Below are 16,910 nucleotides of genomic sequence, written 5' to 3' on the forward strand. Positions count from 1 at the left end.
CGCTGAAAATTGCCCCCTCACCGTCTAGCCTCACACATAAGGAATGGACATTTGAGGGTGTTTGACACCCATAGAACCATACTCTTGTTTTTAATGCTGTAGTTCTTTTTGTACCTTGTTTCCTCTTGACCTAGGCAGCTATCGGATGGTTCGCCCCAGTATTAGATTCTTCCATTGAAGACAAGGGGATCTTTTTTCTTCTGTTTCGTGCTTGAGGCAAAGCAGAAGAAAAATTGCAGAGACCCATGACACCAAGTCTCTGTCCCCTTTTGAATTGCCTTCTGGGACTTTCCCGAAATGGGGGTGGGGTGCCTGCAACTCCTGCCTCATTTCTCTCCTTGGCAGAAGTCCAAACATAGGGATACCCACAGTTCGTCCGAGAAGGGGCAAGCAGGAAAGTTTGGAGGTCAAAAGAGATAAGTCACTTTTTTTTAACAGGGTCAGCAGGATGGGCATCAGAGCCAGAAGGTCCCAAGGTCAGCGGCTATTACTGCTGTTCAAAGCCTCTCAGCCACGCAAAAAGCAATTGACTTTCCACCCCCATTCTGTCCCAGGCCCTTGACAAGGGATGGGACTGCGCCAACAGAATGTCACACCCATGCAGATGACCTGAACCTGTAACTTTAGGCAGGTGGAGCGCACTTCAGTTGTACTCTGCCTGACGTGCTGGGAGCGCAGTGAAGGAAAATGGGCCCAATAAGTGTATTAGACTTACAGGGGTTGTACGTGTGTAGTGAGATGCAGCACGCTGTTTTATTGCTGTTCATGCTCCCATCATGTTTGAAGTGAGATATATTTCAGATATGTTGTACATTGATGACAAATATTAGAAAATGTACCTTATCTGCAAATGTCCTGTCCTACATATTCTTCCCCCTTCTTATATCCTCACTGTGATGAAATCAAGAGTAATGACACTGTCTCTAACTCATTAGGGTGAATTTTTACTTATCGACAGGTGGAAAACTGGCGATAGTGGATCGGCCGTCCTTTTTACACACTGCTTGATTTTTGTTTTCATTGCAGTCAATAGAAATGAAAACGGGGCGGTGTGTAGAACGGTCGGCCCATCCACTATCGCCTGTTTTCCACCCGGCAGTAAAAGTGAAAATTCACCCCATTTTATCCCTGGATTTCAAAACTATGGAACTCCTTATCTCCTTCAATTTTTTTTTCTTTTTCATACAACCTAGAGGCTTTTAAAACCCAAGCTTGACATCTAATCGTTGCTTTTTGATTTACCTCATTTTCCATCCTGCCCTTTTCAACCTTAGTGATGTATGCATCTTGGACCTACACGGGTCACTCAAATTAAAGATATACAACTCCAATCCTTTAGTTTGTTTTTCTGGAAGAAGTTATTGAATGAGACAGTCTGTTCACTTCCTGCTATCATTCCGTTCTTTAACGCCCACCCTTTTGTGTTTCCAATGGCCCAGCGCTTCCGACATGTATGCTCCAACCACCGAGCTGGTCCGTCTTGTACGCTTCTATGCTACTCCATGGGAACAGAAGAAAGAAATCCTGGAGAGGTTATACGCGGACCATGAGAGGTATGGATGCCTGCTTTTCACAATGGAAAAATGTGACAGGATGATAGTTCCCTCGATGGTCTAGTGGGTAAAGACACCACCCCATTGTGATGCTATGCAAGACAGACCAGAAGTTTGAGATCTGAGAGTCAATACAGAACTGTAATATGCCTTCTGCATACAGGACTGTTGGACCTTAACTCTGAACCATGGGAATGTGGTTTAAAGATGGCTGAGGCAAAGTCGCAGGCCTCAAAATGCCAGTTCAAGTGCGGCAGAGCAGGACCCTTATCTGTCCCAAATTGCAAGGATGGGGCCGTTGCCCATCTGAAACCGACAGCCCAATATCGGAGGAGCACCATGCCACACTACATATGAGGTCCCAAAGACAATCCTCTTCTTCACATCTGCTCCCAGTGGTGCAGGTGGTTGCTACGTGGTACTTTTAATAAAATCTTTCTGTTTTACATTTCCAGGAAGAAGCATCAGCTGGGTGTGGCAGTGAGGCGACTGCAGCTGCTTGATGCTCATGTAAGTTTCCTCCATAGAGTTCATCAGAGTGGGGTGGGGGCGAGTGTACCAGAGAATGCCAGTCAATCAGTCAAGGCAGTGTGTAACTGAGCCACACAAACCAGGAAAGCACCCAACAAAAGAACCCTTTGTTCCATGCTGAGATACCTGTATCATAGAATGGTACAGCAGAGGAGGAGGCCATTGTGCCTATACCTGATCTCAGCTGAGTGGCTGTATGGATGCTAAGATTGGCCTTAATGTCCCTGGTTTTTGGACAACAAGAACGACTACTGTGGGAGAAGAAAATGTTACATTCGTGCAGTAGGGTGTGCTATTCTGGGTTGGAGTACACAAAGATAAATACAGATGAGTTAGCCCATTCAACTTATCTTGCTTTTTTATCTCCCGAAATCTACATCACAGCATTCAATGCCTCTCAAATGATTCCAGAATTTTTGGCTCCACTACATTACGCAGAAGATCACTGCAGGGATTAATCACTCTGTGTGAAGAAGTGCTTCCTGACATCAGCCTTGAACTTGCCTTTTACTAATTTGTATCTGGGTTCTCTTGTCCTAGAATCATGGTTAAACAGTGCTCCAGAATAACCTCCTGTTATGATTTGGGTTATAAATGTTCTTACCTTAGATTTTTGCTCTCTTATATTAAATCACTTTCTTGGGCAAGTTCTAACTCCCCATACATTCAAGAGTTTCTATCCTTGTCACAGGATCTATGTGTCTATCCTTGCCTCAGGGTGTATGTAAGCTATGTCTACATGCCCGAGAAATGTACAGCAAACCCTCTACACAAGGTATCACTTCAGTCTTCAAAAGCAGCACAGCATCATACGCTTTTTAGTTTATCCCTCCCGAAGCTGCCATTTACTAGGTGATTTTTATTTAGGTAATCCTCAAGTTCAGTCCTTATGATCAATACCATTATTTTGCTGATTTATTTATGTAAGACTAATGGTTCTGTAATTATCTGGGTTTGTTTTCTTGCATTTTTTGAAAATTGGACCACATTGGCTTATTTCCAATCCAGTGTGACTCCCATGTTTTCATTGATTCCTCATAATGACTGTCAGCACTTTGTGTAGATTTTCTCCCTAATCTTGCTTAGCATCTTCAGGTATATATTTTCAATCCCACAGGATTTATTGTAGTATAGAACCTCCATGCAACTGATCTAAAAGTTGTTGGGGCCAAAATTCCTTAGGAGTTCCGTAGTTTCCCACTCTTTCCGGAATTTCTGACTTACCTTGTAAGGGGCGGACCTCTGCCCACTACTTACAAGGCCATATTGTTGGAGGGGCAGAGGCAGGGGTGGAGAATCCCTTGCCAGAGTTCCCACTCCAGTAGCTCAGTCGGGACCCGCTCATCTCTGGAGGTTGGTACTGTGAGGCATACCAGCCTCCAGATGGACGGATATGAGTCAGGCCAGTGGAGCCTGAAGCCCCAAAGAAAAGTAAATACTTTTTGTTAAAAAAAAAGTTTTGCCAGTTCGGTCCACTGCCTGGGCTGAATTCAGGATATGAGGTGGCCGATTACTGTCGGAACTCATGAAACAGTCCTGTTCCTTCATCAGAGACAGAAGGAGACCGTCATGCCGCCTTTCTGGGCTGCATTTGAGTTCAGGACCCAGAGATGATAGGACTGTAATTTAACAATGCTGATAGTCAGTCTGATACCGGTACCGTCAACAGCAGCAGACTGGCCATATGGAAAATCGTGAATCCTGAGTGCCCCCCCGAATGGTTATCGGTGAGAATACAAAGAATCGCGTGCCTTTCGGGGGAGCCAGTCCACTCCTGACTGTCAGTGATTATTATTCTGCTTCTCGGTTCCTTTTTTGTTAATCTCTTACAATGTTCTCTGTTTCTTTAGGCTAGAAGGGTTGCTCGGGAACGCCGAATCTTGAACTGGGAGATGTTATTTGGAAAGCTGATGGTATGTAATTTTGTAGTACTGTGGTGTCCGTGCAGACGATGCATGGTCTGAGCATAATCCAGGTCCAGAAATTAAATTTAGATGTTCCAATCTTCCATCCAGACTGGAACCAATTATATTCCCTGGCAGACTTGGCAGTCCAGCATCTGAGCCAGTTAGGTTCACAGTACTCCAAGGTGCTAGTGATGATAAAACTAAAACATGAACTGTACAGTATAACAATATTTACAGCAGATCAACATCTAGAGACATTATATGCTGTACTCGACTGAGCAAGCCATTCCTTTTGATCCTGTGGCAATTTATCTGCTCTCTGTACACAGACTGCAAAGACCCATGGAAGACGGTGGAAGTTTCGAGTAGAATATCTGAAGAGGAAAGGTGCACTGAGGTAGGTAGAAGCAATCTCACTACCACACTCAGTTATTACTGGTTACAGTGTCATCAGTGGCTGGGATTTGAATACATTTTCTTGTTACTGTTACAGCCTAGAATCCCAGCAGGTCACATGGAGTCCAGCTCTGTCTAAGACGAGGGATTGTCAGATTGACTCAGAGCTACACGTTGTATCTAGAGAAGCAGTAAGTGCATTTATTTATTACAAAACTGATAAAGCTGAATTAATTATCACCTATCTGTCATAGGCCATGTTTATATTACTGCCTCCTATTAATGGGAGACTGCATCATACTGAGAAATTGGTGAAGTACACAACAAAATGAAATTAAGAAAACTTGAATAAAAATGGGTAATTATATGTAGCTAAGCCACATAAACAGGACAGTCCCAGCTCTGAGTTAGTTGGTTACAGGCGAGGTGGTTGTAGGGATATCACAATTGGTCTCCGTGGCCCTGGGCTAGGGAAGAGAAAATCACTCAGGGTTGTTGATCCTGACTGCTTTTCAGTGACCCCTGGCGATAGGATGGGGCTGGCTGTGATACCCACCTTGGTTGAATGGCCTGCTGACACCAATTTTCTAAGTTCAAACATGAAGAATGACCACTTGGTATTATGATGGTACTTAATTGTGTCATGGGGTATGTGCCATTTGTGGGACATACCAGTTAGTCACTGACCTTGGGTGTCTCTGAAAATTCCGATGGATGTCCACAGCAGAATCTGTCAAGAAGAAGAGTGTTGTGGGTTCTGTGTTTTGTGCCTTGAGCCTTCAGGACAATTATCCTTTAAATTCCCCCCTCTGCATTGTTTTAGATGAGGTTCTGCTGGCACCTGTGATACAATATCCAGCATGAGTAACTCGTGAGCTTTCAAAAGAGGAGAAAAATAGGAAAATGATAGAAAATTGATAAAAAGACAATTAGTATTGTCTGGCAGTCAGAAGCCATGTTTACACTACTGTCCCTAGTGGCAGGCCTATGTTCTCTTTCAGACTAGGCTTAGGCCTGGGCCTTTTGGGGTCTTTGGATTTAATCTGATGGAGATTTTCCTCCCTTTCCCCCCTAGCTGTTGTTGAGGTTGATATGTGTTTGTTGTAAAGCTTATTCATTATCCAATGATTGATCTTCAAGTGGCTTTTACACTTTAACCTACTTATATTCCTTGTACAATTTCCTTGTTGTACCCTTTGCTATATTTATAAAACAGATGGTTCCATTGAAAATTATATGTAAAGCACTCATGATAGTTAAGTGGGTACTTTCAATATTCATTGAGTACTGAGCCACACAGACAGGGATGAAACTAAACTCAGTTCCTGGTCTGGGAAAGGACAGGATCGGACTTAGCTGTGACATTCCCTTCACAGTCAAGTAACCTGCCAACATTCACTATCTTGGTTCACACATCAAGCATGGCAGCTTGACGAAGTAACAAAGAGCAGTTGGCATTCCATCGTAAGAGAGGAGGAGTGCAAATATAAAAATGACCATTATACATTAAATGTGGAATAAAATCAAAGTTTCATGACCAGCAAGAGATACAATTTACATTTGAATCACAAAACTGACTTCATGACCTCAGTGTATATGAGGCATTCAGTCAACTTTTCTGACATTAATCATATCTCTCACTGCCAGGCAGGAGGCTTCATCTGTGCATGGGAATTAATTTGTTGCAGCTTTTGTGGTGTGTAGTGAATAAACAGACTGGTATTACTGTCCCATGAAGGAATTCCCACAGAGCCTGATTAACAGAGAGGATCGAGAGGCTGATTCAGAGGAAAGCAATGAGGAACAGGAAGAAGAAGATGAGGAGGAGGAGAAGAAGAAGAAGAAGGGCAGTGACTTGGAGGACGCCGAGGTTCCACCAGAGAGAGTAAGTCCTTTTCAGAACTTGAAGGAGCTATGCACTCCCTTGACAGTGTATTGAGCAAAGAAAGTAAAAAAAAAACTTGCATTTATATACACAGATAAACAGCAGCCAATTTCCAAGATCCCACTGAAGCAATGACATAAATGATCAGTTAATCTGTTTTAATAATGTTAGTTGAGGGATAAATATTGACCAGGGTACCGAGAGAATACCCCGCTCTTCTTCAAGTAGTACCACCTGGGAGGACAGCAAAACCTTAGTTTAATATCTCATCCAAAGGACAGCACCTTCAACAATGCAGCACTCCCTTGTTACTGCACTGAATTATCAGCCTAGATTATGTGCTCACATCTCTGGACCGGGGCTGGAGCCCATGACCCTCTGACTCAGAGGCGATAGTGCTACCACCGAGCCAAGGCTGACACCTAAACATAAGAACATAAGAAAGAGGAGCAGGAGTATGCCATACGACCCCTTGAGCCTGCTCTGCCGTTCAATAAGATCATGGCTGATCTTCTACCTCTAACTCCGCTTTCCCGCCCTATCTCCATATCCCTTGGTTCCCTTAGTGTCCAAATATCCATTGATCTCACTCTTGAATATACTCAATGACTGAGCATCTTCAGCCCTCTGGGGTAGAGAATTCCAAAGATTCACAACCCTCTGAATGAAGAAATTTTTACTTATCTCAATCCTAAACGGCCGACCCCTTATCTTGAGACTATGACCTCCAGTTCCAGACTCTCCAGCCAGGGGAAACAGCCTCTCAGCATCTACCCTGTCAAGACCTTTAAGAATTTTATACGTTTCAATGAGGTCACCTCTCATTCTTCTAAACTCCAGAGAATATAGGCCCATTATACACAGTATCTCCTCACAGGACAACCCTCTCATCCCAGGAATCAATCTAAGTGAAACTTTGTTGCAACCCCTCTGAGGCAAGTGTTATCCTTCTTTAGGTAAGGAGACCAAAACTGTACACCGTACTCCAGGTGTGGTTTCATGAGAGCCCCATATAATTGCAGCAAGACCACCTTATTGTTATACACCAACTCCTTTGCAATAAAGGCTAACATACCACTTGCTGTGCCTGCATGTTAACTTTCTGTGATTCATGTACAAGGATACCCAAATCCCTCTGATTACCAACATTTCTTAGCCTCTCACCTTTTAAAAAAATATTCTGCTTTTCTACTCTTCCTACCAAAATGGATAATTTCACATTTCGCACATTATACTCTATCTGCCACCTTCTCGCCCACTCACTCAACCTGTCTATATCCCTTTGCAGCCTCTTTGCGTCCTTCTCACAGCTTACTTTCCCACCTAGCTTTGTATCGTCAGCAAACTTGGATACATTACACTCGGGCCCTTCATCAAAGTTATTGATATAGATTGTAAACAGCTGAGGCCCAAGCACCGATCCTTGTGGCACCCCACTAGCTACAACCTGCCAACCCGAAAATGACCCGTTTATTCCTACTCTCTGTTTACTGTCTGTTAATCAATCCTCTATCCAAGCTAATATATTACCCCCAATCCCAATGAGCCCTAATCTTGTGTAACAACCTTTTATGTGGCACTTTATTGAATGCCTTTTGAAAATCCAAATATACCACATCCACTGGTTCCCCCTTATCTACCCTGCTAGTTACACCCTCAAAAAATTCTAATAGATTTGTCAAACACGACTTCCCTTTCATAAAACCGTGTTGACTCTGATAAATTATGATTTTCGTGCCCTGTTACTACGTCTTTAATAATAGATTCTAGCATTTTCCCTACTACTGATGTCAGGCTAACTGGCCTATGGTTCCCTGTTTTCTCTCTCCCTCCTTTCTTGAATAGCAGGGTTACATTTGCTACCTTCCAATCCACTGGGACCATTCTAGAATCTAGAGAATTTTGGAAGATCAAAACCAATGCATCCACTATCTCTGCAGCCACCTCTTTTAAAACCCTAGGATGTTGGCCACCAGGTCCAGGAGATTTGTCAGCTTTTAGTCTTATTAATTTCTCCAGTACTTTTTCTGTACTGATCTTAATTACTTTAAGTTCTTCACTCTCATTAGCTCCCATGGTTCCCCACTATTTCCAGGATGTTTTTTGTGTCTTCTACTGTGAAGACAGATACAAAATATTTGTTTAACGTCTGTGCCATTTCCTTATTCCCCATTATAATTTCTCCTGTCTCTGCCTCTAAGGGACCCACGTTCACTTTTGCCAATCTCTTCCTTTTTACATACTTGTAGAAGCTCTTACAATCTGTTTTTATATTTCTTGCTAGTTTACTCAAATATTCAATTTTCTCTCTCTATCAATTTCTTGGTCATCCTTTGCTGATTTCTAAAACCCTCATTCCTCAGGCATACGACTTTTTATGGCAACATTATAAGCCTCTTCTTTTAATCTAATACTATCCTTAATTTCTAATTAGCCATGGTTGTATCATTTTTCCCGTGGAGTTTTTATTCCTCAAAAGAATGTATATTCATTGAGAACTATGAATTATTTCATAAATGTTTGCCACTGCTTATCTACCGTCATATCTTTTAATCTAATTTCCCAATCTACCTTGGCCAACTCGCCCCTCGTACCTACATATTGGCTTTGTTTAAATTTAAGACCCTAGTTTTTTTTTTATTTGTTCATGGGATGTGGGCAAGCACTGGCAAGGCCAGCATTTATTGCCCTTGAGAAGGTGGTGGTGAGCCACCTTCTTGAACCACTGCAGTCCTTGTGGTGAAGATTTTCCCACAGTGCTGTTAGGTTGGGAGTTCCAGGATTTTGACCCAGCGACTATGAAGGAACGGTGATATAGTCTGCTGCCCTTGTCCTTCCAGGTGGTAGAGATCGCGGGTTTGGGAGGTGCTGTCGAAGAAACCTTGGTGAGTTGCTGCAGTGCATCCTGTGGATGGTACACACTGCAGCCACAGTGCGCCGGTGGTAAAGGGAGTGAATGTTTAGGGTGGTGGATGGGGTGCCAATCAAGCGGGCTGCTTTGTCCTGGATAGTGTTGAGCTTCTCGAGTGTTGTTGGAGCTGTGCTCTAGTTTCGGACTTAACTACATCACTCTCAAACTCAATATGAAATTCTATCATATTATGATCACTCATCCCTAGAGGATCCTTAAGTATAAGATCACTAATTAACCCTGTCTTATTATACAATACTAGATCTAAAATAGCCTGATCCTTAGTTGGTTCCTTGACAACATTGTTCTAGAAAACTGTCTCAAATGCATTCCATAAACTTGTCCTCCAAATTACTTTTGCCAATTTGGTTTGCCCAATCTATATGAAGATTAAAGTTCCCCACGATTATTGCATTACCCTTGTTACATGCTCCTCTAATTTCCTGATTTATACCCTGTCCAACACTATAACTACTGTTTGGGGGCCCATTAACTACTCCCACCAGTGTTTTTTGCCCCTTGTTATTTCTTAGCTCCACCCACTCACCCACCGATTCTACATCCTGATTTTCTGAGCTAAGATCTTTCTCACAATTGTCTTTATCTCATCCTTTATTATCAGGGCTACCCCCCCCCCCCGCCTTCTCCTTTTCTAAAAGTCAAGTACCCTGGAATATTTAGTTCCCAATCTTGGTCATCCTGCAACCACGTCTCAGTAATGACTACCAGATCAAACCCATTTATCTTTATTTGTGCCAATAATTCATCTACCTTGTTACAAATGCTTCGTGCATTTAGATATAGCACCTTTTAATTTTAACTTTTTATTATTTTTCCCTGATGTGATCTCAGTTACTAATGCCCTATTACTTTTGTTAAACTCTCTGTCCCTTCCTGTCGCACTCTGCTTGTTTTCACCCAAATCGCTACTCTGCTCTACAACCTTGACTTTTCTCTTTAGACTTACAAATTCACCCTTACCTGAATCCTCCCCTCCACCCCTTATTAGTTTAAAGCCCTAGTTATTCGATTTGCCAGGATACCGGTCCCAGCTCGGTTTAAGTGGAGCCCATCCCAATGAAACAGCTCCCTCTTTCCCCAGTATTGGTTTGAGATCTGAGACCCTCAGATGTATGCTAGTGAGTACTAGTAATTAAGTACCCCGCAAGGACTCAATCAATGCCCAATAATTCGACTCAAGACCATATTGGTAAAGTCTAGTGTACAGAGTTTTTATTGAGAGCAATAGCACATAATCATATTACACTATAATATTTATAATCCTGCAAGCAGTAGTTAACAGTCAATCATGCATTATATTATCCATCCAGGTGACTTTAGTGATTGACTGGACAGCCAGGCTCTGCGTCCCTCCCGCCAGACAAGGTTGGCCCTAAGGCAACATTAGTCCCTCGGTATTGAGTGGCTTAGATCTCTCCCGACTGTGTTTCTGATTGCGGACGGGGCTATCTTTATAATCGGTTTCCCGGTGTGTAGGTGCACCCCTCACATGGGCTAGTACCCACCATCTCGCACTACCTCGTTTGTGGCTGGTCAGGATGTAAGATGTTTGCCCAGCTTCTCAAATTCAGCTAACTGCAGCAACTGACATCCCTTTTCTCCTTGTCTTGAGGCAGCTGTACTAAATTAGTTACGGTCTCAAGGCTACTGCCTTGATTTGCCTTCTTTAACTTAGTCAAACATTTTAACCTATTCATCCTCATCCCACAGTCTTAAGCTTTAATATATATGTCAAAAGACCCCTTTTATCCCTTACTTATACTGGTTCCAGTGCCCCATGAATTAAAACCCTGCTTCCCACACCACTCTTTCAGCCAAGCATTTAACCATCTAATCTGTTTGTCCCTATGCCAATTTGCGCATGGCTCAGGCAGTAATTCAGAGATTATTACCTTTTGAGGTTCTGCTTTTTAATTTGGACCCTAGCTCCTCAAACTCCCTCAGCAGAACCTCATTCTTAGTTCTACCTATGTCATTGGTTTCTATGTGGAGCACGACAATTGGATCCTCCCCTTCCTGCTTCAAGTTCTTCTCCAGCCGTGAGAAGATGTCTTTAACCTTGGCACTGGGCAGGTAACACAGCCTTTGGGACTCCCGGTTGTGGCTGCAGAGAGCAGAATCTATCCCCCTGTCTATACTATCCCCTAACACTACCACATTCCTTTTTGCTCCCCCCACTTGAATGGCCTTCTGTACCACGGTGCCGTGATCAGTTTGGCCATCCTCCCTGCAGTCTTTGTTCTCATCCACACAGATTTCAAGTACCTCGTACCTGTTGGACAAGGGCAAAGGCTGAGGCTCCTCCATCACTGCATCTAGGGTCCCCACACCTGCCTGACTCTCAGTCACATCCTCCTGTCCCTGACCACTGACCAAATCTAAACCACTACCTAATCTAAGGGGTGTGACTGCCTCCTGGCTCAAAGTGTCCAGGTAACTCTCCACCTCACTCATGCATCGCAATGCCTGCACCTCGTACTCCAGCTCAACAACTCTGAGCTGAAGTTCCTCGAGTTGCAGACACTGACTGCAGATGTGGTTGCCTGGGATCACGCTGCTTTCCACAAACTCCCACATGCTGCAATTACGGCACATAACCTGCCCTGCCATCTCTATCTAACCTTGTTTTATTCATTTACTTAACTAAAGTTTTTATGTAATTAATTCACTTGGTTTATTTTTAGTTATTTTTAAAATTAATTTAACTAGTTTAAGTTATTAATTTAATAAAGTATTAGCAAGTTATAAGTTGTTAGTTTAAACCACTCCCCTATCTTAGAAAGCAAAAAATGTATTCGTCACCAACCAGCTGTCCTCTGATGTCACTCTTTTAAACTTCTGCCTGTCTTTGAGTTGGTCTCAGCTTTATGTGCTCTGCTCTCAGTCACTGGTCTCGTTCTGTCTGCTCTCGGGCCTCCGCTCCCGCTCCTTTTATCCGCAATAATCACTAAAAACACCAACCAATGAACTACATACTTACTGACTAACCCTCGGCGCTCCTCCTTGCCTTGTTTTGATTCCTCCTGCGGCTCCCTTCAGCATTAGTCTATAGTTCTTTGGTTTAAATCACTTAGCACCTCCTTCCCACACTCACCAAATTCCCAGTTGAATATCGTCACTCTGTTAGCGCGTCACTCCGTTGGAGGTTCATTCTCTGTCTTTCCCAACCTCTGTGCTAAAGGCAATAAAGCAAACAGACCATAAGGTCCTTGGCCTGCACTGAGTAAACTGATCTCACCTGGGGTAGCAGTTGAGGTGCTATAATTGTGCCCAGCTCCTGTAGGCTTGGGAGGGGAAAAAAAAAACAGGTAGAGATCCCACTCCCTGTCACCATCCAGTACTGGAAAGTGCACATGTAGACACTGAGCTGGTCAGTGATGCCCTCACAGCCATATGGCTTCCCAACGCATCTGTCTAGGTTTACATTTTAAGAATGACCCTTGCATCATTTAAGCATATTTTTGGCAGGCCACAAGAATGGTGGGACCTGTGGGATTTTCTGGTGAGGAACATTATCCCACTTCTTTCAGTGATATCAGAGCAGAAGGGTTGGGTGCAAGAATTTTCGCTGATCAGTAAAAAGCAGCAGAGACCCAGCAGAACTGGGTCCTGCCCCAAATTCTGGCCCTCCCATTTAAAGTATCCAGTATCATGTCCTCTCAGGCCCAGGAGTTTCGGGGCCGATACCTCTTAAAAAAAAATACAGCAACCTGAAGCCAATCTTTAAATGTCATTTATCTGCCTTTCCAAGTCACATCAATAAAACCAAACTTTTATACAGAAATTTTACTGTGAGGCAGAACCGAGCTCTGCCTCCGTCACAGTGGTCGCATACATTTAAATCAGTAAATGTGTACTAGTCTTCATACTTGCCCCAAATCAGCTGAGGTAACTTCACATCATTCATACACGAAACCTGACATTACGGGACTGACGTTAGGGTAAGCGGGCGTTTCTGTGCTCACCTTGACACTATTCAACTCTCCATGGGTTTCCTTTCTGTCTGTTACAACAACAACTTGCATTCATATAGCGCCTTTAACGCTGTAAAACATCCCAAGGAACTTCTCAGGAGTGATTATCAAACAAAATTTGACACTGTGCCACATAAGGAGATATTAGGACAGTTGAGGTAGATTTTCAGGAGTGTCCTAAAGGAGAAGAGAGAGGTGGAGAGGTTTAGGGAGGGAATTTCAGAGCTTAGGGCATAGGCAGTTGAAGGCAATGCTGCCAGTGGTGGTGCGATTAAAATCGGGGATGCACAAGAAGCAAGAGTTGGAGGAGCATAGAAATCCCGAAGGATTGTAGGGTTGGAGGAGGTTACAGAGATAGGGAGGGGTGAGGCCATGGAGGCATTTGAAAACAGGGATAAGAATTTTAAAACCGAAGCATTGCCGGACCAGGTGCCAAGGTAGGTCAGCGAGTACAGGGGTGATGAGTGAACTTGGTGCAAGTTAGGATAAGGGCAGCAGAGTTTTGGATGAGCTCAAGTTTACGGAGGATGGAAGATGGGAGGCCGGCCAGGAGAGTATTGGAATAGCCAAGTCTAGAGGTAACAAAGGCCTGGATGAGGGTTTTAGCAGCAGATGAGCTGAGGCAAGAGTGGAGACAGGTGATGTTACGGAGGTGGTCTTGGTGATGGAGCAGATGTGTGGTCGGAGGCTCATTTCCGGGTCAAATAGGACGTCAAGGTTGCCAACGGACTGGTTCAGCCTCAGACAGTGGCCAGGGAAAGGGATGGAGTCGGTGGTTAAGGAACGGAGTTTGTGGCGGAGGCCAAAGGCAATGGCTTCGGTCTTCCCAATATTTAGTTGGACAAAATTTTTGCTCGTCCAATACTGGATGTTGGAGAAGCAGTGTGATAAATCAGAAACAGTGAAGGATTCGGTGAGGTAGAGCTGGGTGTCGTCAGCGTACCTGTGGAACCTGACCTACTTTTGGATGATGTCGCCAAGGTGGAAGATGGGAGGCCGGCCAGAAGAGCATTTGAATAATCAAGTCTAGAGGTAACAAAGGTCTGGATGAGGGTTTCAGCAGCAGATGAGCTGAGGCGAGGCAGGGCCAGAGAAGAGCGATGTTATGAAGGTGAAGGTCGGCAGTCTTGGTGATGGAGCAGATGAAAAACACTTTCCACCCAGCTAACTTACTACAACAACAACTTGCATTTGTATAGCGCCTTTAATGTAGTAAAATGTCCGAAGGCGCTTCACAGGAGCGATTATCAAACAAAATTTGACATGAGACACATAAGGAGATATAAGGTGACCAGAAGCTTATGGTCAAAGAGAGAGATTTTTAAGGAGCATCCTAAAGGAGAAGAGAGAGGTAGAGCGGTGGAGAGGTTTAGGGAGGGAATTCCAGAGCTGAGGGCCTAGGCAGCTGAAGGCAATGCTGCCAGTGGTAGCGTAATGAAAATCGGAGATGTGCACGAGGCTGGATTGGAGGAGCACAGAGATCTCTGAGGCTGGAGGGGGTTACAGAGGTAGGGAGGGACAAGGTCATGGAGGGATTTGAAAATAAGGATGAAAATTTTAAAATTGAGACGTTCTTGATCCTGACTGCTTTCCAGTGACCCCTGGAAATAGAATGGGGCTGGCTGTGATAGCCTGCTGACACCCATTTTCTAAGTTCAGACATGAAGAATGACCACTTGGTATTATGGTGGTACCCAGCTAACTTTGTGTCATGGGGTATGTGCCATTTGTGGGACATACCAATTAGTCACTGACCTTGGGTGTCTCTGAAAGTTCCGATAATGTCCACAGCAGAATCTGTCAGGAAGAAGAGTGTTGAGGGTTCGACGTTTTGTACCTTGAGCCTTCAGGACAATTATCCTACAATTTCCCCATTCTCCATTGTTTTAGATTAGGTTCTTGTACCACAGGTGCCAGCAGCTGACAATATCCAGCATAAGTCACTCATGAGCCTTCAAAAGAGGAGAAAAATAGGAAAATGATAGAAAATTGCTAAAAAGACAATTATTAGGCCACCATAGTGATTGCCATCACTATAGTGGCAGTAACATATTCTGCTATTGCCACCGACAGGATGTGGGAGGACAATACTCAAGCAACCCTTCGTCCAGAATGTGTAATTTGATCCAGTCTGCTGCAGAGCAATTCAAGTTCTCTGGAATGTGCAATTTGATCCAGTCATTGTCAGGCAGGCTACAGAGTTCAGACAACGCACAGAGTTCAGACAGAGTTCAGAGTTGAGAGAACGCACAGCATTAGCCCTACTGATTTCAGAGAGCGCGCAGCGCTGAAACTCCCGAGCTCATAGAGGAAGGATGATTTCAACAGGAGGATGAGAATTTTACAATCAAGGTGTTGGTGGACTGGGAGCCAATGTAGGTCAGTGAGGACAGGGGCGATGGGTGAATGAAACTTGCTGCGAGTTAGGATACGTGCAGCAGAGTTTTGGATGAGCTTGTATATTGAGGGTGGAAGATGGGAGGCTGGCCAGCAGACCATTGGACCAGTCGAATCTGGAGGTAACAAAGGCATGGATGAGGGTTTCAGCAGCAGATTTTTATTTTTATTTGTTCATGGGATGTGTTCCCATGTGCCTGCTGCCCTTGTCCTTCTAGGGGTAGAGGTCGCGGGTTTGGGAGGTGCTATCGAAGAAGCCTTGGCAATTAGCTGCAGTGCATCCTGTGGATGGTACACACTGCAGCCATGGTTTGCCGGTGGTGAAGGGAGTGAATGTTTAGAGTGGTGGATGGGGTGCCAATCAAGCAGGCTGCTTTGTCCTGGATGGTGTCGAGCTTCTTGAGTGTTGGAGCTGCGCTCATCCAGGCAAGTGGAGAGTATTCCATCACATTCCTGACTTGTGCCTTGTTGATGGTGGAAAGGCTTTGGGGAGTCAGGAGGTGAGTCACTCGCCGCAGAATACCCAGCCTCTGACCTGCTCTTGTAGCCGCAGTATTTATATGGCTGGTCCAGTTAAGTTTCTGGTCAATGGTGACCCCCAGGATGTTGATGGTGGAGGATTTGGTGATGGTAATGTTGTTCAATGTCAAGGGGAGGTGGTTAGACTCCCTTTTGTTGGAGATGGTCATTGCCTGGCACTTGTCTGGCGTGAATGTTATTCGCCACTTATCAGCCCAAGCCTGGATGTTGTCCGGGTCTTGCTGCATGCAGGCACAGACTGCTACATTATCTGAGGGGTTGCGAATGGAACTGAACACTGTGCAGTCATCAGCGAACATCCCCATTTCTGACCTTATGATGGAGGGAAGTTCATTGATGGACCAGCCATATAAATACTATGGCTACAAGAGCAGGTCAGAGGCTGGGTATTCTGCAGTGAGTGACTCACCTTCTGACTCCCCAAAGCCTTTCCACCATCTACAAGGCACAAGTCAGGAGTGTGATGGAATACTCTCCACTTGCCTGGATGAGTGCAGCTCCAACAACACTCAAGAAGCTCAACACCATCCAGCACAACACAGCCCGCTTGATTGGCACCCCATCCACCATCGACGCACTGTGGCTGCAGTGTGTACCATCCACAGGATGCACTGCAGCAACTCGCCAAGGCTTCTTCGACAGCACCTCCCAAACCCGCGACCTCTGCCACCTAGAAGGACAAGAGCAGCAGGCACATGGGAACAACACCACCTGCACGTTCCCCTCCAAGTCACACACCATCCCGACTTGGAAATATATCGCCGTTCCTTCATCGTCGCTGGGTCAAAATCCTGG

General features: G+C 44.5%; 1 protein-coding gene across 1 annotated transcript in view; it reads left to right on the forward strand.

Moving 5' to 3' along the window:
- The window catches only part of LOC137327885 (caldesmon-like), a 66,298-nt gene that overhangs the window by 8,869 nt on the left and 40,519 nt on the right, over positions 1-16,910 (forward strand). Inside the window, exons 5-10 of the mRNA XM_067993775.1 lie at positions 1,440-1,553; positions 2,009-2,063; positions 3,935-3,997; positions 4,321-4,388; positions 4,485-4,578; positions 6,126-6,272. Of these exons, the coding sequence (XP_067849876.1) occupies positions 1,440-1,553; positions 2,009-2,063; positions 3,935-3,997; positions 4,321-4,388; positions 4,485-4,578; positions 6,126-6,272 (541 nt within the window). The remainder of the gene's footprint in view (positions 1-1,439; positions 1,554-2,008; positions 2,064-3,934; positions 3,998-4,320; positions 4,389-4,484; positions 4,579-6,125; positions 6,273-16,910) is intronic.

The sequence above is a fragment of the Heptranchias perlo genome, chromosome 12, assembly GCF_035084215.1.
Source record: "Heptranchias perlo isolate sHepPer1 chromosome 12, sHepPer1.hap1, whole genome shotgun sequence".
NCBI lineage: Eukaryota > Metazoa > Chordata > Chondrichthyes > Hexanchiformes > Hexanchidae > Heptranchias > Heptranchias perlo.